Below are 23168 nucleotides of genomic sequence, written 5' to 3' on the forward strand. Positions count from 1 at the left end.
ATTCGTCGTTCCTTTTCTCCGGTTTTTCCCTTCGTTCATTTTTCAAATTCTGTCCTGTAATTCGTCTTCTGTTAGCCACGGCGACGAAGAAGTTGGAGACGCCATAGTTCATTCGCTGGCCAGTGTCAACCCGTCGGTCTGCTTGAGCCTCTTGGAAGATCTTCAGCCTTATCATGTAGGCGTGCCTTCTCTTTTTGCTACCGCTACTTTTATTTTTTATTATACTTCTTCAGGCTTTGTGTTCCACTCTTAAATCTGAGAAGAAACGCTTGAAGCTGAGAATAAGAATTATCAGAGTTTTAGAATTGAGGTATGCTTTGGCAGTTTGCTTTTCTTTCATATTTATAATTCCGGCGCAGCACCGTTTGCTTCCGCCAGCGCAGCTTACTGGAAACCAGTTACTTTGAGGCCTTTTTTTCGGAGTACGTCCACGAGACCTACTCTTTCCTCAGCCAGGTATTCGATAGCTGCCTGACTTCGCTCCTCGCGCTTCTATCTCCTGTATACAAGGAGCCAATCACTGCTCAGACTGGCCGCGTTCTGTCTCACTTTGGAGAATACTTATACTTTATGATGAAGCACATAGCCAAGGCGAATCTGGAGGACCACTACTTGCCTGCTGCCAAGAGGTAGGCCCTGGCGCTTTCCCTGCCACCTTCCTTACCGTATCTATTCTACATTCAGAAAAAGCCTATACTCCCTTTTTTTGAAGTATTCTGGTCTCGGTGGGAGTATCGGTATACTCTATATCCTTATAGGGAATTTAGCTTTACAAAAGCCTTGTAGCGACTTCCGGGACCACGTTCAATTATAAGGCGCAGCCTCCTAGCGAACCGCAGAACTTAAATTATTCGGCCATCTGTGGAATGGTAATCGCATAATAAAATCTTCCCCGCAGAAGTTTATATCTAACTTCTGAGGTCGGTACTCTCTACGGAGAACTTTTCGCACAAAGCAACACGCTCAGGCTGGAGTACACCGTATTTGCCGACGTTACGCTGATGCTCTCATTTCTAAGGCGCGTTACACCTAATGCCGTATCCAACTTCCCATCATAAAGTCGTGGTCCTCTGCCTTTTTCTTGCAGCTCTCTCCCTTTGGGCCGTGAGGCAGTCTCATGCCTTCTAGTCTATAACCAGTCGAGCGCGCACGCATTCGTAGGCCTTATTTTCGTCTGCTCTTTTTCTCGGCGCTCCTGACCTCTTGAACTTTCTGTCGTCATAATGCACGCCGCCTTTTTAATGACTTTAATTTTTGAAAGGAAAGCGTTCTTCACTTGTGCTATTCGTTAAAACTGCTGCCTCCGAAAGGTTACTTTGTGCCCTCGTGGACTTTCGCCTCGCTTTCGTAACTGGAACGGCAGGATATTTTTTATCATTAGCCGACGTTTTAAGTTCAGGCCAACTAGTGGTCAAGCAGGAATGGCTGGCCAAAATCCTATGCTTGGTGCTGTACGAGATAGGCAATCCGGATCAGGTGGCTGCACATGGTTCCCGGTAGTGCGCTTTTTTTAGTAGCATTGCCAATCAGGAAACCAGGAAAACCGCGATCACGTTGATGAACGATTTGGGGAGAAGGTATCTTGGAGGTCAGGTCTGTATTTTCTATGGGCCACTGTTCAGAAGCTTGTGGTAATATTGAGCCTATCCACTCCAAGGGGTCGGCGCTCCACCTGTCGCTCACCTCTGTGCTTTCTGCAACCTACACGCTCTCTCAGAAGGAGCTCTCCGCCAGTCTGGCCGACAATCATCCAGAACAGGCCCTAAGTATGATAGAAGAAATGGCCAGATGCATACGGATGGTCCCTCATGGGGGTTAGTACCCCTTCCCCCACGCGTCTCTTTTCCTTATTGCCGGCATGCGAAGGGCAGAGGAGACTGCTCCACTGTCTTACTCCGTGGGTTAAGAAAATTGTCTTCTTTGATGACCAGCAAAAGCTTATAAACGAGGATGTCCTGTGCCATCTCTTCTGCTTGACTGTCCAACAGGAAGAGAGCCACCCCGAAGTCTCTGCTAGTACGCTCTTGCTTGGCTGGCCTGTACTCACCTTTTTTCCTGGGAGGCCTTGGAAGTTCTCTGGAAGGCTGTGGCCTCGCGAAAGGACAACATGAAGCTGGCAATTGATTTTCTTCTCTATTTGGGTTATCCTCTCTGTAGAGCTGCTCATGTTTCTTCCTGACCCCCCGACGGCCCCTGCCCACATACACAACAGGCACCGAAGTGGCGGACACGGCCACGGTGGTCGTCCCTCATGCTCAAAAAATAGCTGTTTATCTTGGCCGTTACGATGGTAACTCGGCTTTTAGTGAATTGGTTCACGCCCTCGACGTTACTCCTTTTTTCCCACGTGGATGTCATGTGTGTTTAAACTTTCTGCCAGTTATCAATAGAGCACACGACCTGGGTAACGTTTGAAAGGTCGAGGCCGCTACTGCAAAACTACCTGGACTACCACTACGAATCCGAGTACACCCGCTTTATTGGGTACCGTAGCCTTTTTACTAAGCCTCCACGGTTAGGTTTGTAGAAATGTCACGTGCGGTTTTCGCCATGTGCACATGTGTAGAACTAACCACTGAAGTGCCGGTTGAGTTACTTGATAGGCACCTTCCAGTGATCCTTCACGCTCTCTTTGTCAACATAGACAGCGACTCTATTTTGGTGTTCCGACTTTCAAAGGTCGGGCACCTCTATGTATTCACCACTGGCCTCATGTTCTTTTATGTCATCGTGTAGACTCTGCTGTCCAACGTGATCCACTCGTTTTTTGGTCCTGCCCGTCTCCACCGGCCTAAAACACATGAGACATCGCTGCAACTTATTAACCGCCTTCTAAAAACTGAAAAGAGGATGTGGAAAAGTTTCGACTACATGTCTGATAATTATTCGGCAGATGTGAGAGCCCTACAAGATTTGGTTCGAGAGGTCAAAGGCATACTTGAATCTGTGGCGGAAGGTTTCGCCTTAAAATGGGAGCTCAAAGTTACTTTTACAGTGCAATAGTCTTATAATCTTCCAACTGTTTGTGATAAAAGGCTCACGAGACAGCAATGTTGTGCGTCAATAGCCACGTGGCCATCCGTTCCTTGCAGATTTGTCAAGCGCTGGACTTAAAATTCAGAGATCAGGTGGCCCCGATCGCCAACTTGCAAGGCTGTCTAGATCGCCCAACTCTCTAAAACTATTGTTCAGGTTTTTGTCGATATTATCTCTCGACTGGCCACCTCCGTAGCAGATGAAGTTCACATAGTGCATTGCTATACTATTGAACTTCTCAAATACTTAAAAGCCAGGTGATTGTTATTTTTTTAAGTGGCGCATTAAGAGACTGTATGCGTTAATGACCCTTATAAAGAGTAATGAGCCTTTCTAATGAAGTAACTGGGGACCCCTCCAAAGTTCACATTAGTCCAGTCGCCTTTCATTAGCTGTATTTACTACCATATTCACAGATTTTGTGGACTGCATTAACTATTTTGGACCTTGACGAAGAGCAAGAATGGAAACTCGGCGTCGAGCTGGTGGCTTGCTGTCTTAAGAAGGTTTTCTATTGAGCGATTCCTTCACGCGCACACCCCCTTTTTTACCCCAAGGCGCTTTATTAATAGTTTCCATTGTCAATCTTCCGAAATTTATCACGGGAGATCTGCTGGGGCGACTTTCCGGGGCTTCTGGTGCTTGCCTTACCAGAATCTTCGATATCTACCGTACTTAACGCTAGTCTCTTGAGGCCTTACTAACCAGCGGACTGACCTCTTCAGTTAATTTAAGTTCGACGGTTGACACGCTTCTAACCGTTGTTCCCCTCCTCGCTGAATTTAACAATATATTGGACCCCCAGAGGAACGGTTCGCTACCCATTTGTCATTGCAGAAGCTTTATTAAATATATTTTGCTTTAGGCTTCTTGTACTGTAGCCTCGCTCTTCTCCCGCAGTTACTTTACTGCTTTCCGACGCCCAGTGAGCTTTCTTTGGCAATTGCATCCTCTTTAGCGAAAGTTTTTCCTTTGTGTGTTTATTTTCATTCCACTGTACTCGTATCTCCTTGCAAGCAGGCTGCTGCACTACTCAGTTTTGTGAACTTGTCTAAACTATTTGGTCTCTATAATAGTAGAGACTCCGCAGTCGTTAAAAGCGGTATGAGTAGCATCCCCTCTTTTCGTGACTTGCCACTTGAAACTTTTCTTGTAACTTCTTTAGAAGAGCAGTGGTTGAAGGATGTTTGCCGATACTTAGCGGAGGCATACTTCCCTCAGTTTGAAACTTTTGCCCTGCATTTGATACTCGTTCTTTTGGAATCATCTTATAACAAGTATCACGGTTAGCCTTTTTTCATGGTTCCTTTTTAAATAAAAAAAAGTGGGAGCGAACACGAGTGTCGCATACATCAGATTTTAGTCTTGTCATGGGACAGTGTGAGCTCTGCACTTTCTTTGTGTTCAGATCAGTCTGGGATGGGGCATTTTGTAAAGAAACAGACGAAGCAATTCTATTCCCCTTTCTTCTTTCGTTACATAGAATCTCTCTACTCGATCCTGAACGGGTTGCTCTGTGCCATCCGAAACGATCCATCTTCGTTGTCCCTTAGCGAAACTGATAATGCTAACCTCGTTCAAGTGCTGCTGGTGCGCATCTTCCCGCTCTTCCCTTCGGTGATTGGAATGTTTATATACTATTCCTAGCGGACTTTGGACTCCTGCGCGTGGAAACAAGCCCTACTGACCATTAACGCTACTATGCACAAATTTAAAGTAACCCGTCCACTAGCGCCTTTCGATGCAGCGAAAAGCTCGGAGACGTCCACTATTAGCTCAAAGGCAACTTTTCCCTTGTTAACTTTTCTAGGCACCGCCACTGATGACTGCCCCCCTTCGAATCAGTCGAACAAACAGCTTCTCATCCGAGAGAGACTGGCTCGCCTTTCGCGATTATTTACTGGACTACCTCAAAAGTCTAACAAAATAGTTGTCTTCAGAGAAAAGTATATTTATATTTTACGTATACCTCAGTAGATTTATATAACCGCCATAATTTTACTGCATTTCTGTGCAGTTCGTTTGGTAGTCGAGTTTGTTCCCAGCCCAAATCGAAAGAGTGGTCCAACGACAAGGATCGCTTGAGTGATATTATCCGGCGCGAGAACGCTGAATGTTCTGTGAATCTACTATCGAACCGCGTGGAAAAAAGTAAACTTCCCTTTCTAATTCTTTTGTTAAACTGACTCCTTTTCCTGCTCAGCCGGCTGGGAGGTAAGCAGACCACCCACCGCGGCTCTGCAGCAGGAACACGTGCGTTCTTGATCTTGCTTAAATGCTATTATTATGTTATTTTTTAATTTCTTTGGGGGCCGGAAGGCAAATTCTTTGAACACTTATGTGAGTAAACACGAGCTTGATTTGTTCTTTAACGACTTTGATACTTTTCTGCAAGTAAGTTTCTTTTTCTTTACCGGTCATAGCAATTATTTTATGCAATATTTTAATTTAATTTTTTTTAATAAAATAGCTCATACTATATCTATCTTCACTAGGCCATGTCAAACAATTTGCAAACTTTAATTTGAATTAAACAGCTCAGTAGCGCTACCGATTTGCTTAAAGAATATAAATAGAATTAGGAATCTCAGTTAATCTTTAGACAGCGGACAATGAAAAACCACCGATAAGTTAAAAGGAGGTGCTACATATTCTCGCCAACAAGCCTTTAATAATTGCCTCAAACTATCAGCATATAATATAAAGGCCGAGAGTATACGTTATCTTTTAATGTTTCTTTCTTATTAACTTATAAAACACTTAGTTAGTTTAAGAGGACTAAAAAAAACTGGGAGGAGTTGTTAGCAGTTAAGTGTAGCGCTTTGCAGTAGTAATTGTTTAAAATTCAAGCCATCAAAGATGCTATACGAGGCTAAATCTCTCTAACTCAGGCTAAACTTTCGTAAACCATAAAACTTAGCCAAAGTTTACATTTTACTGCAATTCCTTCCTTTCATTTTAAAACCACAAAGCTGTAATCGTATTCCTGTAAATTTAAACTTTATCTTTAACAAGAAATAAGTCAGTTACCAATAGTTTGTTAGACTTCACATTTCATAGTAATAAAAAATTTCTCGTACAACCTCAATAAAAAACCTTTACAAGTAAGCTACAATAAGTTAGAAAAATAATATTAGCACTAAACAAAAAGTGAATGAGTTCTGTGCTTAACTTATAATATGGTTTAATCAAAGTTACAAACTTTAGTATCTATACAATTCTATAATCCTTCGTTAACAAGGCTTTTTTTAAAGTAAGCAAGTTTATTATGTATAACCATAACAGTAGAGAAAGAAAAGCTGCGCAGGTTTACATTAATATATTTTAAGCACTTGTACACACACTTTTACTACTATAAGAAAAGTATAAGTTAATAATCTTGAGTAATATGATCAACTTCAAGTAAACGCAGAAAGTCGGTAATTAAGATTTTAAAAAGATCAAGAGAAATCAAAGTTTTTTAAATACTTCAAGCATTTTTTTTACGGCCTAAAAAAGGTGTCAAAAAATAAAGTAAAAAAAAAACCTAGTATTAAAAAAATTATTGGAATTAAAAAAGAAATAACTATAAAAAAAAAATCTACTTAATATACAAAGTAAGTGCCACGACAATGGGGAGATATATTCCGATCCTCATATAGATACGAAGTCATTATAGTCAATATAATGAAGGCAATATTTGATTTTGGGTTTTATCGGGTTGCCTTATAAATCCCAAGTCAGTGTGTCGTTTATTGGTTTGACAGCATTTAGTCAACATAAACGTCTCAAGCTATTCAGAACAATAAAAAATTTGAATTGGTGAGATTGTTAAAGGTTTTTTTTAAGGTTCAACTGCAACCGAAAATGAAAAAGAGCTAGATTCAGTGTAAGGGAACTCTTCTCCATCGAATACGACGGGAGACAACGCAGTGGACGAAGTAACTATGCCAGATAGAAAAAATCCTTGAAAACGTTTTGACCGATCGCAGTATAAAAGTGAGAAAGAGAACGGAGAGTGTAAGCATTTTAACAAAATGAATACGTAATATTTCACTTTAAGCATTACCTGAGATGAGTGCCGCGTTTGCTGACGCCTCGCCCAAAACAACGTCGAAAGGACATTTCAACGAAAGTTTGGCTCTTTATAAGTGCAAGCCGACCAAAATTTTTACGTCAATCCAATTTTATTAGTGGAACTGGGATTCATCACTATACTCCTGAGGCCAAACATCAATGTAAACAATGGACGCAGCTTCAGAGAAGGCAAAGATAGTTGCATCGGCTAGCACGATTAGGGCGAGTAGGCTCGTTTTTCTTATTGATTCTCTTCAAAAGGAAAAACCGTTCAATGAGGAGTTTTAAGCGAACTTATTATAAAAATTATACGAAGCGATTAAAAAAAAACGCCCACAATTAGCAAAAAAAATACTATTTCGTCAAGGCAATGCACTAGTTCACATGTTACCCTTTGCAATAGCTAAAATCCATCACTTAAGGTTTGAAATGCTTCGCCGCCCACCACCCTACTCATCAGTGTGACTTCCATCTGTTCCCAAAGCCTAAAAAGTGGCTTGGGGAAACTAATTTGCAAACGGCAATGAAGTCATCGAAGCTGGAAACCACTATTTCGAGAACCCCGCCAGGCGATCTATCTAACGACCTCCCAACATCGTTGGAACAAGTGCATCGGGCTGAATGGAAACTACACAAAAAAAAAAATCCAAATCAATTTAAAAAAATGTTATTTTCTTGTGCAGGCCCATTAGTGCGCAATACGTCCACTTGAAAGGTCTATTTTTACTTGGTACTGAAAGGTGGGAATGTTTTTTCTAAGCGACCTGCTTATCTAATCATTTAGTCTAAATATTAATTGATCTAATTAATATTATGAAGCTTATGTTAAGCAAACATTTTAGCAAACCAAAAGAGGTTGCTCTACACTTTTTAATAAAATATTATACGTACGTTGGTTGTGCGTGATGAATCTGCACAACTTTGTGAGGGTGACAGCTGGGCTTTTGACAGTCGGGTTTACCAGTGAGGGATAGTGCGTAGTAAAGAGTTTGCAAGGCTTAGGTACATTTGTTTTCTCAATAACACTAATCCTTATGGGCTATCAGTTTAACTTTATTTGTAGTAAAGGCCAGATTTTTAGTATAAATTTAAGATAAATTCGCCCAGAGAGCTCTTACATAATCGAAGTTATAGTCCTTTAGAACATGTTACACTTCCCCTGCTTTTATAACAACTTTTTAGCGAGGTGCACGCTTTACATTAAAGCCAAAAAAGTGTTTTGGGGTGATAAGATTTACGCTTTACTTTTCTTAAAAGTTCTCTGCTGGGGGACAGGTGTCAAGTCCTCTTTAATAAACCAGTTATTTAGCAATGCTATTTTTACGATGGGTGAAAGGTAAAAACTCTTTTTATAAAATTTTTTTACATTATGTTCTCCGCCATCAAGGAAGTGAATTTTTTAACTCGAAAACTGCTTATGTATCCTCACAAATTACAAGAGAATCGGATACTTTTTTATCATAGCCCCGACAAAACCTTTTGTTTTACCCTTCCAAATTTTATTACTAATATCGATGACCAGCTCATAAACTATGTTAGTCTACAGTAGTTTATTTACCAGTTTTTGAGGGATCAAACCAGTGCATTTACCAAGGCCAAGTTGTGCTGAAGAAAAGCAGGGCTACAATTATAGTAGAGAATATACATATTGCGAACAAGCAAACGAGGGTAAAGTCTCATAGTTACAACCTTACCTGTATATCCGCTTTAAATTTGATTTGTGGGTGATCTTATTCTTGATGAGCCTAAGGTGCCCACAACCGCTAACCCAGCAAGTAACAACTATTATATTATAATAGATCTTGAATGCTCAAGTGGCTAGTAAATTTTTATTAACAAAATACGGATACACTCGCAATATTGCCGTAGACCGACGCAATCATACTCTTCCTACGTAAATTTTAAACTAAAAAGCGTGATTATAATTCATGAAAAGGTTTGAGGCTAGGTTAGCTTTAAACATAGAACTTAAGTATAAACGTTGCGACTACTTATGTAAAAGTTTTAAAAGTTTGACGCCAAGCAACTTGCCCTGGTGGCAAATGGGAGGCCTTTTTAATCATAAAAAGAAAGACTGCGAATATTTTTTCTCCAAGACTTGCCAAGTGTGTTTCTTTACGGATAAGTGTGAATCGGATTTTAAAAAAAATGATAATTCGTTAGAAAAAAGTTCCAGAATTTTTGAAGAGGTAACCTTTAAGTATATTTCCCAGCAAAGAGCTATTAGTAAATATGGAATTTGTGAAAGTGACCTGACGGGTCTGCAATGTTGGAAACGGTTGAGTGATACAAAACCAGTAGCGTTAATCATTTGTTCAATTGTCCCCATTTTTAGGATTCCATCCCCTTTTAGCGAAGACAGGAAGCCTGTTATAAGATATAGGCTAGCCGACGTTGAAGAAAGAGTTAATTTTTTGAAAAATAGAGTGAGCCAAAATAAGGGTTTTACACTTTTAATACTTAACTATATACTACTTATATATAGTTGCCTTACATATAATTTAGATGACCTGACAAACTATAAAGCGAATTGCAAACCAATTCATTCAGCTCAGAGCGTTTTTTTTCACCCTGCAAAGTTCAGGAAATCCAGCAAACTGAGGGGGTCAGCCAGGTTTTACTTTTAGAAACAGTCTATAGAATTTTTATGAAACTTCCTACTATAAGCACCCATAATTCTCCTTAAACTTGATTACGCAGATACTACAATCATCCTGTTTTTCTTTACTAGGCTCGTTTTTATTGCTATGGCAACCAATCTTATTGTTACCTCTGCTAAGTTTATTGGGTTTCTTTATACAGGTTCAGCGAGCATGCTCTCGGAAGGTGGCATAACTGAAATTAATATAAAATAATTCTGGTTGTGAAAGTACTACCTAGGGATCCACTCCTTGGCTGACGCTGCGAATCAACTTCTACTAGCCATAGGAATCTCCCGGTCTCTACGGGCTCCCGACGACGCTCATCCTTATGGCTACGGAGGCGAGAGGTGATCGACATGCGCTATGTATGCCTCTCTAATTCCTACTTTTATATTATAATTAAGCAAGGTATGCCTGGGCCCTTATTAGCGGCGTCGGGATTTTTTTTGTGGGCTGCGGTGTTTCGGTGTACCACGGTATTATGGGACTGATGCATCCGCACCAGCTCGACCATCTAGAATGGGTCTCATTTCGTGTGACCTCCTTGACCCCGATTTCTTCTAATGCAACGCAGGCCTTTGGATTAATTGCCTTCTCAGGCTTGATCGAGGGAGGCTCCCTTGCTATCGCCTACTGCCAGGTGAAACAAAACGCAGCAAATTTCGGATTTACGGTGAATATAATCTCTTGTCGTGATCTTTTTATGTCTTACTATTATTGTCATAATTATAGATAAGAAGGTATATTAAAGAGGGCTCTGATCCCAACGATGTGGCCGTTTTGCTAGAAGATGCCGCTGCTGTCTTTGGATTAGGAATTGCTATGAGTACACGAGAATATGAAAAACGGGGAAAAAAACTTTTTAGCCATTATTCCTTAGGTTGTCTCGGTTTAACGCTATATTTTAACGATCCTACGTACGATGCTATCGGGAGTGTGGCCGTGGGAGGGCTGCTGGGGATCTGCGCCATTATATTAGTCCACCGCAACAAGGATGCCCTCATAGGTACTGCATAGCATTTCGCGATTCACTAAAGACGTTATGCACTTTAGGCCGAGCAATACCGAAGCAGAGAGTCAAGGAGATCGTCCGGGCACTTAGCAAAGATCCAGTGGTGAAATCGACTCACGACATAAAAACTTTATTAACAGGTTTTGCTATTCTATACAAATTACTATAACCTTGTAGGTCTGATCTTATACTTGCTTAGGCGTGAATTCTGCTCGGTTTAAAGCAGAAATCTCATTTGAAGGGCAAATCGTCACCGAGCGTTACTTAGAGAGAATATCCATAAACACAGTTTTGCTGGAAATTAAAAAGGTCGAAACGCCCGAGCAATGCAGGCAGTTTATGCTCAAGCACGGAGCAGGGATAGTTGATGCAGTTGGCAAGGAGGTCGACCGCATTGAGCAAACAATACAACGAATAGCCCCTGAAGTACGCCACGTTGACTTAGAAGTCTTGTAGATTTGTAAATAATTGAGCGTAAAAAAAAATTTAATTTTAAAATTTCACAATGTCAATCCCCAACAACAAAAATGGGTGGAGAAATGCCATAACGAATATAAATTGCTAAAAAGGAGCACATGACTTGTAATAAAAGAAGACTAGCCGTTACCTGAATTTTGAAACAGTAGTAAATTGCCGGTAAGAGGATCAACTATAATAATAATAATAATAAAAACCTTGTCTTCCCTCTTGCTGCCAAATACGTATATAAAGAAATTAATTAAAGTGAGATTGCTCATTCTGACATGGCCTATAAAACTTTAGCGAAGAAAATTTTAACTAAAAGCTGGTAAATTAAAGAGACCGCTGCCATCATCGATAATTTTGGCGAGCCTTAAAAATTTCAAGACATTAAAAATAAATCTCCCACTTGGGCTTAATTCAAGAGGCTTAAAAGAAGTAAAGCTATTTATCAACTTTCCCGTGCTCTCATCAAGTCTGTTACAAGTTTATATTAATAAGCATTCGCATTCCGGGGATGTACAAGCACCTGGGCATCCGATGACGAGGGCAGGGAATTAGGCGCAGTAATTGGGGCACAGAATAGATGAAATTTAAAAGCTGAAATAAGGAATAATTTAAAAAGTGTGACTTTATAAAATTGATGAGAAAAATTTTTAATAATTTTTGCTTAGTCACTCAGTTAAACAAAGGGCAAGTTTTCGGATCAAAACACAATGCTAACGCGCAGAGTTTTTCTAAACCACTAAGTCACTGCACTTTTCCAACTACAATTCAAAACAAATGCATCAATAAAAACCTGCGGGATAAAAAAAAGCCAAAGAGTTTTAGTAAAGTGCCCAAGTATACCTGCAATAGCCTTATTACGAATTAAGACAGCAGGCAACTCACGTTTTGTACCTGCCACAGCAAAAGTCATCCCAGCAAAATAGCAAAAGGTATCTCCAACAAAAACTTCTGCAGGAAACCTTTAAAGAATCTTAATTGTGTCAAAAAATAATTCAAGGAAAGTGAGAATACCAATTATAATAAGTCAGCGCCAGTGTAACAAAAACAAAAGGCATCATGAAGAAAAGCGAAACGTAGTGCGCCCTGTTTTCCTGTCCCCAGACATTTATAAGATTATTTAGTACTACAGATATTCCTATAATGAGCTATCACATAGAAGGGTGGTCTTCAATAAGCAAGAAACTAAAGGATCTCAAAAATACCGACTGGCCTGCCTCCAGTCCGTTAACTCCGGAAAGAATGTTTATGGCATTAGTGCAAAATACGCCCATCACCGAAACACATAGGTAATAGAAATAGCCTAAATCAACGGCTCCCCCAAACCAAGGTCTTAATAAAGACGGCATACTAACATAAGTAGAACCTGAACGAAGTAGCCCAAAAAATTGAAAATGGAATATATAAAAGTAATACCTCCATTATTATGGTATACCAATAAAAGTGGAAGTGTAGCGATAGCTGGTAATACCAGTTTATCCCGCCAACGTAATTCTAAAATATCGTCAACAAAACCAAGCAGGACCATATAACATATTGAAAGCAATCCACAAACCATTTCTACATACTTATAAATAAGTTAATTACAAAAGTTATAATGAAGTAAAAGACACAACCTCACAATAAAAAAACTCCTTATTTCCAGCTGGGGATTCCTTGAAGGGAAATGGTAAAAAACAACCCATGCAAATAAAATAACAGCAGGCTACAACCAGTCCGATACTTTCTGGACTGAGTTTATAATAAAGATATTTATACGACTATTTAAATCTCGTGAAGCACAGAAAAAAAGTACATTTGTGGCTTGTTTAGTTTATTCACGTCAATTCCCACGCAGTTAGCTTTTAAGAACAAGGATTTGCTAGAAGGTATTAACTTCATGGCTCCCAAAAAAGCCAAACTACTTAATATTAAGTTTACAGTAAAGGTGGAGCGCAAACTTTTAGCGACTACAATTGTCAAGAGTAGGGAGGTAACACAAAAAGCAAACAGTTGAAAACCAAAGGTCATTTACACTTTAGTCTCGTTCAAAACTATTTAGAAAGTGAAAAGGGCCCCCCTTCTACTCTTCGCTTCAAAGTTGCTCTTATCGGTTAATGTGTTTTTTGGTACATTGTGACTCACTACCCTTTTAGGCTGTCTCCTACCGCTTCCGTTGGGTTTATCTAATATATATTAATAAAGTAAACTTTCAGGTTAGCTATTTTATTTTAAAAATTGTTTAAATTTTATTGACTCAATACCTTAATAAATAATTTTTTATCTTTTTAGTTGAGCATCTACTTTTTGGCATGTTGTTAGATCTAACAAAATTCTGATGGCTTATAGGCCGTATTTTCTTGTTGCTGTTAACTACATTTCTACTAATTTTTCTATTTTAACTTTTAACTTATTTTATAATAATATAATCTTTATTTTTTACCAGCATAAATAAATAGCAAAAAATATTTTACCAGTATATCAATTTTAGTTATATTATTCCTTTTTACTTTGTACCCTTTAGGGATCGGCCGCATATATATAAGTATATTGGTAAACAACATTATTTAGTTCTATAGCCACCGATGCAGTTAGCTAGGTCGATCGTATGACCATAGAGCCAACGCTACACTAAAATTGTACGTGGCCTCCTATGCAACTTAGCTTATAGGGAAAGCCCCTATTTTACACTTATGACGAGGAGGTATAGGTTAAGTAGTTTAATCAGTAGCATATAGAACGGATGTATAAGTTAAAACGAATAATAAATAGTTAATGTATATAGAAACTAATCACTTATTTGTAAACAAAAAAATTGATATAAAAGAACATTTGTTATACTAAAATAGGTATCTAACAATACTATATAAAACAGCTTAAATATGTAAACTCATCTACCGGGATTGAGAAATGACATGGTAGTTCAGCGGTTAAAAACATTAACGCGCAATCTTTGATGGGTTGCGTATTTCTCCTCGCGCTCTTAAGCCCACATATACGTAACCGCCAGCACAAATAAATTAACCCAGCATCTTATTTAGTGTAATATATATTTTAAAAAAAAATTTGTTTCAATATTACAGGCATGAATAAGTCGCACAATTAAGGATAAGCAACCAAACTTTTGCTCTTACCAAGAGTTAAAGTCTTCGCAATTTTTATTATAAATCTATCTACTACAAAACCTCAGAGATTATATAAGTACAGTAATAAATATAGGAGTTAGAAGCCTGCCATTTTTTTATAGAAAGAGACCCAAAGTTAGCTGGGGATACACCCCATGGCCCTATCGCCATATTGGCCAAAGAGTTTTCATGTACATTACTGTTCGACGGTAATGATAAGCGGTATCTATTTTTATAATTATAAGGGCGAGCTTTTACTAAGTGAAAGTTTCGGCCCTTTTGATCGAAATGTGACAAGCTTAATTCGCGTTAACGTCATTCACGCACGCCGAGAGGTTTCTGAGCTCTTACTCTTCAAGTACTATAAGATCAGTTTATTTTTATTGCTAGGCGAAATCACCCATATTTACTATCGGAAACTCTTCTATTCTCTTTATGCGATATAAGGATATTTGGATTTGTAGCGTATCCAAAACTAATGTAAACGCAGTCATGGTCTTCGAGTTTATGAGAAGCTTACTTAAAATTTTCGAGGTTTGGTAAATGGTTAGCGATGGGAATCATTAACTTATTAAATTTCTGCACAGAGTTACTGCAATTGCGTAAACGAAAAATCCTTAAGAACTAACTATTTAGTTTTTCAAGAAATACTAAACGGTATGTATGTACCACCAATTTGGCTGGTAAACTATATTTTTTATTAAAAGAAATCTTCGAATGCGGTTATCCACAAAAAACTGATTCCGATATATTAAATCTAATAATTTTACAAGGAAAAGAAAAAAAAAAAGTAGTAAACAACGGTAATTTTAGGGTTTTTATTTCATATATAAATATATTTATTAAGGAACAAGAAGATATTGGCACTATCGCTTCCCACATAACAGGAGCAACTAATTGGAGGCCGGAAGGTTTAATTCCTTCTACCGTTGAGCCGTTTACTATTTTTCTTATCTACGTTGCTACCGCTTTGTTACTTAGGAATTAAGCATAAAAAAAATGAAGTCTTTTTAGATGTGAACGAAGAAATTAATCTGTTCGTCTCTTCGCAAGGCTTTTTTATAATCGAAGTTAATAAAATGTACAACTTTTTTATTGGCTTTTATATATAAGGTAAAGAGCTTAGTGCATCAGTGACGGGTTGTATTAATTTCAAATGCTTACTTTCTGGTATGCCTGAGTGTAGGTTTGGGCTCAACGACACGATTCCTCTAACAGATACAAAAAGGTTTCAAATTATAAATTTAAAGAAACTAATATCGGTACAGCCTTTTAGAGATAAAAAGAAATCCGTTGAAGTGGATGATGTTACCTTTCACTCTTGCGTCAGAATTAATGGTAAAACCGAGCGTGGAATAAGGTAAAGCTTTAATAAAGACAGAAACTACTCTTAATTACTGTAACTTACGCCTAACTTTATAGTTTCATCCGCCAGATGGAGAGTTCGAACTTATGAGATACCGAACGAGTAAAGGAATCAAAACACCTTTTCTTGTTTCTCCTTTAATAAGAAATATAGGAAGCACACGCATCGAGGTTAAAAATCAATTTGAACGCGCTGAATGATAGTTCTAATCATAACTGGAGTTACTCTGCGCAGGCAAAAGTGGTAGTCAAGTCCGATGTTTAGCGAAACATTTACAGCTGGAAACTTTTGTTTAATATTACCGGTCCCCCAAAATTGTGCCAAAGTCGGTCTGATTACTACAAAAGGTAAAGCAAAATATAAAGCGGAGTCCAACGCAATTGTGTGGAGGTACTGCTACTATGTACTTATTTATTTTTTTCAGAAGCTCCCTTCTTAGTGTAAAGAATTAAAAAATTTTCGGGAAATAAAGAAATGCAGATGAATGCAGAAATAGAGATGGTTGCTACCACTTTTCACCAAAAAAGCATACAGACCAGTAGAGCGCCGATATCGCTTCATTTTCAAGTATATAGCAGATAAAAATTAGTAATGACCATCCATAAAAGCGCAATTATTTTTAAAAAAGATCCCAATGTACGCGGCATCTGGCTTGACTGTGCGCTACCTCAAAGTGCTTGAACCCAAACAAAATTACTCCGCAGTTAAGTGGGTACGATATATAACGAACGCCGGACAATTTGAAGTGCGCATATAAGCTAAATTAATAATAAATCACAAAAGATCATAATTTCTTATGTTATTTCCATAACTAAAGGTCCAAAAAATTAAAAAAGTACTTATGTAATAAAAATTTATTGAAGCTATTATATAGATATATGGCTCGCAATAGTGGTGCTTCATATACCCAACTTAGTCCTTCGCCAATGCCTTCTTTTGGCATTGTACCTTGGAAAAAGATAAGGTAACAATTATCAAAGAGGTAAAAAATAAAGATTTTTAAAAATGTTATTTCTAATCATAGATATAGGGCGAATACTAAACGCAAACAGAGTAGTTTACTATTATTATTGGGGTAGTGCGTACACTTAGCAAATAAATATTTAAAAGTAAGAGAACTTTCAAAAAAAGTAGTTATTTTTTATATAAACTGGAGAAATTTAGCAATAGAACAGGCAATATATTTTATACGCATAATTAAAAATATACCGGATACGGTTTTTTGTTTTTAAACGGATCCAGTGCGGAAGTGGCCTATTCTGTTTTTGTTTCTTGGCCAAAATAATTTTTGTTTTAAAAGATTTATGGGAAGGCTACAAGGTTTAAAAAAATTTAAATTTACTAAAGCGAAAAAAAATAATAGTAAAAATATTATTATATTTAGTGTTTATAAAAATTCAAACAGAAACAAATAAAAAGAGAGCAAGGACAAAAAAATTTTGTTACAATAAAAAAATTAAACTATAAACTACACTTATAACTATGCGTAAAAGAGCACCATAATCCACTATATAAAGGATAAAAGGAAAAAACTTCAAGGGAGCTTGCGACTTTAATTACGCCTCGTGGTAATACTAGTTTAAAAAAAAAACATGAGTATTGTATAATAAACTGGTTTTCCTCGTGATCCAATTTTTATAGTTTAAAAACTAGTACGATTTCGTGTGGATTACCGAAGTAGCCTATAGAAGGGTGTGGTGAAATGTAATACTTTTAACGGCAGCGCTTTACTTTTTAGTTAACATACGAAAGAATGTAGTAATTTTTATACGTTCGTCTAGAAAAGTAATAACGATAAAGGTCCTTTGTCAGGTGTTAGCCATAATTATGGCCTTTAGGCTACTTTTTTTTTTTTCAGTTTTTTTGGCTCGTTATATAATAAAAGAAATTCTGAAGGCCAAATGTATAGTTCTCGGCTCTCAAACAAATATTATTACTTTCACCAATATTTGGATGGTTGGAATTTTTTTTAGCTTTTTTAAATTTTTACCTGGGCCCACAACTGACCTTTTACGTCTTATAAATAATTGATAAATTTAAAAGGAGATAAGCTGTCCTTAATAAAGTTTAAGTTAACAAAATATTTACATATGACTTCACTTCCTTTTATCTTTCTTTTACCAACACTTGTACCACTCCTTATATAGCATTTAATAAGCAACGCAGTAAATTAATAAGTTACAGCATTAAAAGGCTATTACGAAGAGGAGTTACTTTTTACAAAGTAAAGTAAATAATAACAGGTACCTATTTACCTTATATAAGTTAATTTTATTGCTTGCTTAAACAAACGAACGGTTGTCAAGCCAAGTTAGTTTTCTCTGTAGCTATTTTTCTTATTAAATTGCTTTCGAGACTTTAACTTATTATATATTAATTAATTTTTAGACTACTCAGTAATTAAATTTGTAGTCATAAAAAAAGGAATACATAATTTAAGCCAGCCAGTACTTTAATTCTAACTTTAACCCTTTTTCTAAGTTTTATTATTAAGAAAGAATCTTCCAATATAAACAAAGTGCAAAGTTAAACTTAATTTTTTTTTTTTTCAATTATATAAAAGAACAAACCGTAATAATTTAGAAGCAGATACACTGGGACTTACAAGCTCGTTCCCAAGAACTACTACCAGAAATTCTGGTTGTCTTTAATATATAAGACTTTCAGCATACCACGGTCAGGCGCACCTCCAGGGTCAACTTGTCACTCGACCTCTTTTGCAACAATTAGTTCAAACTATTTTCTTAATGTAAGTAAAATTATCATGACTATAGCAAGACACTAAGAGGTAAGAACTTTATATCTGCCTTCCCACTACGCCCTACAGAAACAGCCAAAAAGAGCACTACAGATAAGTGTCGTCCGCTATTGTGGCTCATGGAGAACGTTGAAGTATATAAAAGGGGGTTGACCAGTACTTGGCGTGTCTATCGCGTGTTGCCAGGATGGTCTGCCACTTAACTAATTTTTTCTTTCTCGTTACTATTTTTTTATCTAGTTTATGCTAATAAACTTTAATTATTATAGCCTAAGCACACCAAAAAGGTGGGAATTGTCGGGAAGTATGGTACTCGTTATGGCTCGTCTCTTCGAAAACAAATGAAGAAGTATGAAACCACACAACACGGCCGTTTCACTTGCCAATTTTGTGGTAAAGATTGTGTTAAAAGGAAGGCGGTTGGGATCTGGAGTTGCAAAGCTTGTCGTAAAACAATCGCTGGCGGTGCCTACGTTGTAACGTCAGTAACTCCTACTATTATAGTGTTTTTTTCAAAAAAATTTGCTTATCTTTTTTAGCACAAATTCGGGAAATACAGTTCGCGGGACTATCAGACGCCTTCGGGAGTTACAAGAAAGTTAACTGGGCACTCGTTAGAAATATTTACGATGCAACCTTGCATTTTAGTTATTGTTTTTCAATAAAAATTTTATACTTTAGCTGTAAGCTTATAAATGTTATATGCTATACTAACTTTAAAGTTGTTATCGAATCTATATGGCCTCGTGCTGTATAATTTTTTTTATTATAATAGAATACTACACGTAATTCTTAATTTTTCCTATTGAAGTTTTTAATAATTGCTTATTTTGGGAAGGGATTAAATATTCTTAGCTGGGCACGAAACAAAATTATTCTAAGTTATGTAAAAGCTTAATAAATCTTTTATTAGTTGAGTTTTTAATTTACGTTTTTTTATGGTGAAGTACTTTGCTTGATTTAAACTAAACTTTTTGTTTTGCAAAATAAAGGAATTCGTTAGTTAAAATCGAGCAGCATTTCTTTCTTGAACTTTCATGCGAATGACATAAATAGCAAGAAAACAAGCAACCAGGAGGGCCCCCAGCAAAAAGATAATCTAAATTAATTTTTTTAAGTAGTGTTTTAACAGCTTCTTTATCCAGAGGACCTTTGTTAAACCCCAAATATGTCTTAAGATTTTTAAAAATATATTTGATTCCAACTCGGGCTCGAGCATTATTACGCCCGGTTTTACTTTTTGCAGGGGTGGGATGGGCTGGATAAGGAAAGCAAATTAAAACAAAATTTTTTAAAAAAGTAGCTCACTTACGCTTGCTTTATTGGAAACCACTTCGTACGTTGCCACCCTTAATATGTAGTGCTCAGCCGTAACATCACCAGTAGCGGCTGAGAAGCCAAAGAAGTAACCAGTGGGGAGCTCTACATCTACGCCCAGCCGGGTTATAGTAAGAAGGGGTCAGATTTTAAATATGCGTAACCTTTTTCATAAACACAAAGCTTGTAGTCGTCATGGTCTCCGTTTTTGTGTTCTACCTTTGTTATATAGAAATTGCAGTAAAAAAAATTAAGGATCCGCAAGGCTGTATGTACCCTTAACACACGATCAACGTAAGAGATTTTTAGCTCAGTCAGCGTTTTTTTTCCAAAAACAGGCAGGTGGCAGCCAGAACGCTTTAATTAGTTTTATAACAAGTTACCAGCGGCTGAAACGAGCTGGTCATACCTCATTCACGGGACCGTCTGAACTGTGTTCATAAGAAATAGAGCCGTCGTTGATCCAACTGGAGAGGTAAGGAAACAGAACCTATGAAAGTAGTTTACAATATGTAATTGATTATAGCCACTAAAAGAAGTGTAAGATTGTACCGAACTGGACGGATTATTGTTGTAAGTATCCAAAAACACCCCCAGGCCAGTAAAATAGTTTTTAGAGCCAAAAACACGACCTTTACATATTTTGAGTAATTAAAAAAGGCTTCCGAGTATTTGGAAACGATGTACCTACAACATTCTTTTCTTTCGTATACCAAAACGCGAAACCATCAGCGTAACTTCTACGAAAGATGAAGCAAGTTTAATTTTTTATGAGTTCTATAATAACTACCTTGGGCTAGACCCATCAACCATAAATTCAAACTTGACAATCCAGCTGGGGCTTTGGTTAGGCTGAGAGAATTTAAGTAAAATAAAATTTAAAAAAAAAAAGTAAGTAGGCAGACATAAATGTTCCACAGATGTCCAACTTTAGAACGTTGATCAGGCGTCAGTAATATGTGAGTTCTAGTGACTTTGGTACTGCCAGATATGAACCACCCTGGTATACTTAATCGCGCGCCTGAAAGTTTAAAAATATTTGGTAGAGATTTCGATGAATAAGGAAAAGTTCACTATAAAGAAGAGGAGCTTAAGCTATGTTTTAAGTTATTAAAGTTATAAATTAATTTGAACGTTTAAAGCTTTATAGCGCGCACTAATTATAGCTATAAAAGATAAACTTTACAAGTGGGATAAAGTTTGTAGAATTTAAGAAAAACTAAATTATATTTAATAATTATATTAAAATTTACTATTAAGGAAAAATTTTAATATTAAAGCCTGTTCAAATAAATTATTAACACAAGAAGCAAAAAGGCTATGCATAGCAAGGCAAGTAATAGTAGGTAAGCTGTAAATTGTTATTGCATTTGTCTTATGAAACCTATGTAAGGCTTATCCAAAGAATGATACTCTCGAAACTTTAATTGATAGTCTTTTTCTTGAAATGGTTCAATTTCTTGGGGTGCAGTCTTAAGTATATATGTCCAAGTTTAGAAACTAAGTGAAAAGATAATATACCTTGACCTTTTGTTGTGCCAAAGATGGTATAGATACTAATAGATGAGTTGAAAAGGTAAAAATATTTAACAGGTTCCTTTAATATTTATGAATCAATAAACAGCCTAAAAAAATACAAACCAAATTACCTCATTTCCTCCCCCTTAATAATGAATACTTTTACTAACGAGAAATATAATGGAAAGATGACCAGCTTAAGTGAAAACAATGTTAAGGTACTTCAAGTACACCGAGTGGTGCTTGAAGCCTCACTAACCTAGGGTTGTTGAAGCATCGTCCTGCTCCACTGTTAATTAAACTAAAGATAAGAGCAACGATAGTAAAAAAAAATCACTTGGCATTAAAAGCAATTGAAAAATAGGGAAAGAAAAACTTTATAAAAGCTAGCTCTTTAAAATTTTGCGAAATAAAATACTTTAAAATATAAAAATTTTTTGTGAAGCATTCACAAAACAAAGAAACCAACGAACTGACACAAATTATTTTAACAGAATTTAATGGATATAAGCATAAGGAATATCATTTTCGTTATTATTACGGGTAACGCAGTGGATGGCTTCTGTTAACCCTAAGTTTGATAGCCTTTAATATATTATTCTCGACTTTTGCTCATCAAATCTTTGCGTTATATTATCTAACGTATATCGAGTTGAGGGCTACTTCAGGTTATTAAAGATTTTTGAGATAATTATGGTTAGAGCAAGAAATAGCAGCTTAATGTAAGCAGCTTCTGTCTACAGAATGCTAACTTATTTTCAAGTTTAAGAAATTGACATTATTGTGAGTGAATAGTTACAGCTCAGTAGAGTGTTTTCCTAGCAACTTTTTGGATAAATCCCGGTAGGTTAGTTTTATTAAAATTAGGTATCTTCGTCGGAAGATAGTGACATCTTATTTTCACGCTCTAGCAATTATCACACCGTTTTTAAGTGGGGAGATGGCAGGTACCAGCGGTTTTAGTTCGTTTGACAAAGTTTTTTTTAGTTTGGTGGTTGTCCTTAATCTGCTACCTTTAGACACCTGTCGCAGTTTTGCTTGCCAGCAATGATTACCAAGTGAGCAGTTTTTCTGTATATACGAAGACGGTATAAGCGCCGCAGCCAGGCGTATTAACAGGTGGTATTGAATAACAAAGTTTATTAGGCGCCCTAATGGACAGCCGGTGGCGATACAAGATCGCAACTAATTGGGAAGCAGCATGGGCGGTTGCTTGTGCGTACTATCAGGTATTGACTGCACCGTCTAATAAAACGGGAGTGGCAATTATTTATAAGATACGTTTGCTTATGTTTGCTTCCACTGTATAAATGTTGTATATAAAAATCCTTCTATGACTCGTCAAAGGAGTTACTGCAATTTTGATTACGCCTAACTTCAACTGGACAGACAGAAGGCCCGAAAAAACTAAACCAGCTTCGCGATCGGTGTAAAAACTCCAACGGAGTGTAACGGGCGAATCGCATTGCAGCGGCTTATGCAAATCATTTGTGGTAAATTAATTTAAAATCATAAATTTCAAGAAATACTCCATGATATTTTATATAAAAATAACATTAATTTTTCTAAGAGTGGCAAACTCTACCCGTAAAAAATTGGATTCATATGTTAGATTTACCCAAAAAGTGAACGACAACCTGGCGTTAAAATTTTATTTAGGTATTAAGTCCTAAGTACTAATAACTTAGCAACGGAGAGCAACACGTCTTATTCCGAAGAAATACCCAACGCTACTCATAACCCTTACGGCGTGTATATTTAGTGGTGAGTTAAAAGGATGCGACGCATAAGCTTTAAGAATAAGCCCCTTTTATTCTGCCATCCTTCTGCGTGGGCAATCGTGTTACTTGACTAAGTTTTGTCGAAAAAATTCCTAGAATTGCCTCGTAAACAA

General features: G+C 37.1%; 5 protein-coding genes and 3 long non-coding RNA genes across 9 annotated transcripts; 5 read left to right on the forward strand and 3 right to left on the reverse strand.

Moving 5' to 3' along the window:
* Positions 1–6: 6 nt before the first annotated feature.
* On the forward strand, positions 7–5759 carry LOC135145244 (uncharacterized). Its single transcript, XM_064077355.1, has 35 exons — positions 7–21; positions 76–175; positions 234–310; positions 360–456; positions 511–629; positions 685–737; positions 787–869; positions 921–1018; positions 1088–1157; positions 1262–1310; positions 1364–1476; positions 1531–1593; positions 1658–1814; positions 1867–2006; positions 2063–2141; positions 2213–2328; positions 2381–2466; positions 2520–2679; positions 2737–2982; positions 3036–3128; positions 3193–3293; positions 3356–3398; positions 3453–3542; positions 3609–3674; positions 3731–3848; positions 3902–3999; positions 4057–4138; positions 4202–4321; positions 4520–4626; positions 4684–4818; positions 4882–4982; positions 5054–5187; positions 5240–5289; positions 5356–5430; positions 5532–5759. The coding sequence occupies exons 5-35, from the start codon at positions 571–573 to the stop codon at positions 5562–5564; spliced, it is 3018 nt and encodes a 1005-aa protein (XP_063933425.1). The 5' UTR covers positions 7–21; positions 76–175; positions 234–310; positions 360–456; positions 511–570; the 3' UTR covers positions 5565–5759.
* A 3370-nt stretch (positions 5760–9129) lies between these two features.
* On the forward strand, positions 9130–11387 carry LOC135145246 (proton-coupled zinc antiporter SLC30A9, mitochondrial-like). The gene is made up of 10 exons (XM_064077357.1): positions 9130–9370; positions 9428–9534; positions 9598–9706; positions 9824–9918; positions 9973–10081; positions 10143–10407; positions 10467–10560; positions 10615–10740; positions 10788–10886; positions 10946–11387. The coding sequence occupies exons 1-10, from the start codon at positions 9135–9137 to the stop codon at positions 11200–11202; spliced, it is 1497 nt and encodes a 498-aa protein (XP_063933427.1). The 5' UTR covers positions 9130–9134; the 3' UTR covers positions 11203–11387.
* On the reverse strand, positions 11255–13234 carry LOC135145237 (UDP-N-acetylglucosamine--dolichyl-phosphate N-acetylglucosaminephosphotransferase-like). Its single transcript, XM_064077348.1, has 11 exons — positions 13007–13234; positions 12828–12942; positions 12628–12778; positions 12417–12577; positions 12226–12305; positions 12106–12173; positions 12005–12054; positions 11735–11805; positions 11549–11682; positions 11421–11494; positions 11255–11353 (listed from the first exon to the last, which is right to left on the reverse strand). Exons 1-11 carry the CDS (start codon positions 13219–13221, stop codon positions 11255–11257), a joined length of 1218 nt encoding a protein of 405 aa, XP_063933418.1. The 5' UTR covers positions 13222–13234.
* A 1932-nt stretch (positions 13235–15166) lies between these two features.
* On the forward strand, positions 15167–15675 carry LOC135145239 (uncharacterized). Its single transcript, XR_010283379.1, has 4 exons — positions 15167–15226; positions 15297–15368; positions 15429–15543; positions 15592–15675. It is a non-coding gene; the product is annotated as an uncharacterized LOC135145239 (long non-coding RNA).
* A 90-nt stretch (positions 15676–15765) lies between these two features.
* On the forward strand, positions 15766–16412 carry LOC135145234 (uncharacterized). Its single transcript, XR_010283377.1, has 4 exons — positions 15766–15851; positions 15916–16071; positions 16128–16248; positions 16310–16412. It is a non-coding gene; the product is annotated as an uncharacterized LOC135145234 (long non-coding RNA).
* A 131-nt stretch (positions 16413–16543) lies between these two features.
* Positions 16544–17244, reverse strand: LOC135145240 (uncharacterized). Its single transcript, XR_010283380.1, has 3 exons — positions 17180–17244; positions 16891–16994; positions 16544–16629 (listed from the first exon to the last, which is right to left on the reverse strand). It is a non-coding gene; the product is annotated as an uncharacterized LOC135145240 (long non-coding RNA).
* A 1323-nt stretch (positions 17245–18567) lies between these two features.
* Positions 18568–19119, forward strand: LOC135145247 (large ribosomal subunit protein eL43-like). The gene is made up of 3 exons (XM_064077358.1): positions 18568–18629; positions 18709–18920; positions 18979–19119. Exons 1-3 carry the CDS (start codon positions 18627–18629, stop codon positions 19040–19042), a joined length of 279 nt encoding a protein of 92 aa, XP_063933428.1. The 5' UTR covers positions 18568–18626; the 3' UTR covers positions 19043–19119.
* A 254-nt stretch (positions 19120–19373) lies between these two features.
* On the reverse strand, positions 19374–21470 carry LOC135145264 (vesicular integral-membrane protein VIP36-like). 2 transcript variants are annotated; one of them, XM_064077378.1, is made up of 13 exons: positions 21406–21470; positions 21284–21353; positions 21141–21228; positions 20662–20777; positions 20547–20608; positions 20444–20496; positions 20309–20388; positions 20166–20246; positions 20033–20113; positions 19921–19975; positions 19752–19867; positions 19590–19697; positions 19374–19538 (listed from the first exon to the last, which is right to left on the reverse strand). In XM_064077378.1, the coding sequence occupies exons 1-13, from the start codon at positions 21408–21410 to the stop codon at positions 19443–19445; spliced, it is 1011 nt and encodes a 336-aa protein (XP_063933448.1). In that variant the 5' UTR covers positions 21411–21470; the 3' UTR covers positions 19374–19442. The 2 variants fall into 2 exon arrangements, with proteins under 2 accessions (XP_063933448.1, XP_063933447.1); XM_064077377.1 differs by having other exon boundaries at positions 21278–21353.
* Between the last annotated feature and the right edge of the window lie 1698 nt (positions 21471–23168).

The sequence above is a fragment of the Zophobas morio genome, unplaced genomic scaffold (assembly GCF_036711695.1).
Source record: "Zophobas morio isolate AGI-343-1 ecotype UQ-CSIRO unplaced genomic scaffold, CSIRO_AGI_Zmor_V1 ptg000134l, whole genome shotgun sequence".
NCBI lineage: Eukaryota > Metazoa > Arthropoda > Insecta > Coleoptera > Tenebrionidae > Zophobas > Zophobas morio.

Coding starts and splice junctions, on each gene's coding strand:
- LOC135145244 (XM_064077355.1), top strand. CDS start 571: ATGATGAAGCACATAGCCAAGGCGAATCTGGAGGACCACTACTTGCCT. Junction 2,467..2,519: donor GACTACCACTACGAATCCGA/GTACACCCGCTT, acceptor CTCCACGGTTAG/GTTTGTAGAAATGTCACGTG. Junction 5,290..5,355: donor CGGCTCTGCAGCAGGAACAC/GTGCGTTCTTGA, acceptor GGGGGCCGGAAG/GCAAATTCTTTGAACACTTA.
- LOC135145246 (XM_064077357.1), top strand. CDS start 9,135: ATGGGAGGCCTTTTTAATCATAAAAAGAAAGACTGCGAATATTTTTTC. Junction 9,535..9,597: donor TAGAGTGAGCCAAAATAAGG/GTTTTACACTTT, acceptor CATATAATTTAG/ATGACCTGACAAACTATAAA. Junction 10,887..10,945: donor CATAAAAACTTTATTAACAG/GTTTTGCTATTC, acceptor ATACTTGCTTAG/GCGTGAATTCTGCTCGGTTT.
- LOC135145237 (XM_064077348.1), bottom strand. CDS start 13,221: ATGACCTTTGGTTTTCAACTGTTTGCTTTTTGTGTTACCTCCCTACTC. Junction 12,306..12,416: donor GACTGGAGGCAGGCCAGTCG/GTATTTTTGAGA, acceptor GTCTGGGGACAG/GAAAACAGGGCGCACTACGT. Junction 11,683..11,734: donor CCTCGTCATCGGATGCCCAG/GTGCTTGTACAT, acceptor AACTTGTAACAG/ACTTGATGAGAGCACGGGAA.
- LOC135145247 (XM_064077358.1), top strand. Junction 18,921..18,978: donor GGCGGTGCCTACGTTGTAAC/GTCAGTAACTCC, acceptor TATCTTTTTTAG/CACAAATTCGGGAAATACAG.
- LOC135145264 (XM_064077377.1), bottom strand. Junction 21,229..21,277: donor TGGCACAACAAAAGGTCAAG/GTATATTATCTT, acceptor TATATACTTAAG/ACTGCACCCCAAGAAATTGA. Junction 19,976..20,032: donor ACGTTGATCGTGTGTTAAGG/GTACATACAGCC, acceptor TATATAACAAAG/GTAGAACACAAAAACGGAGA.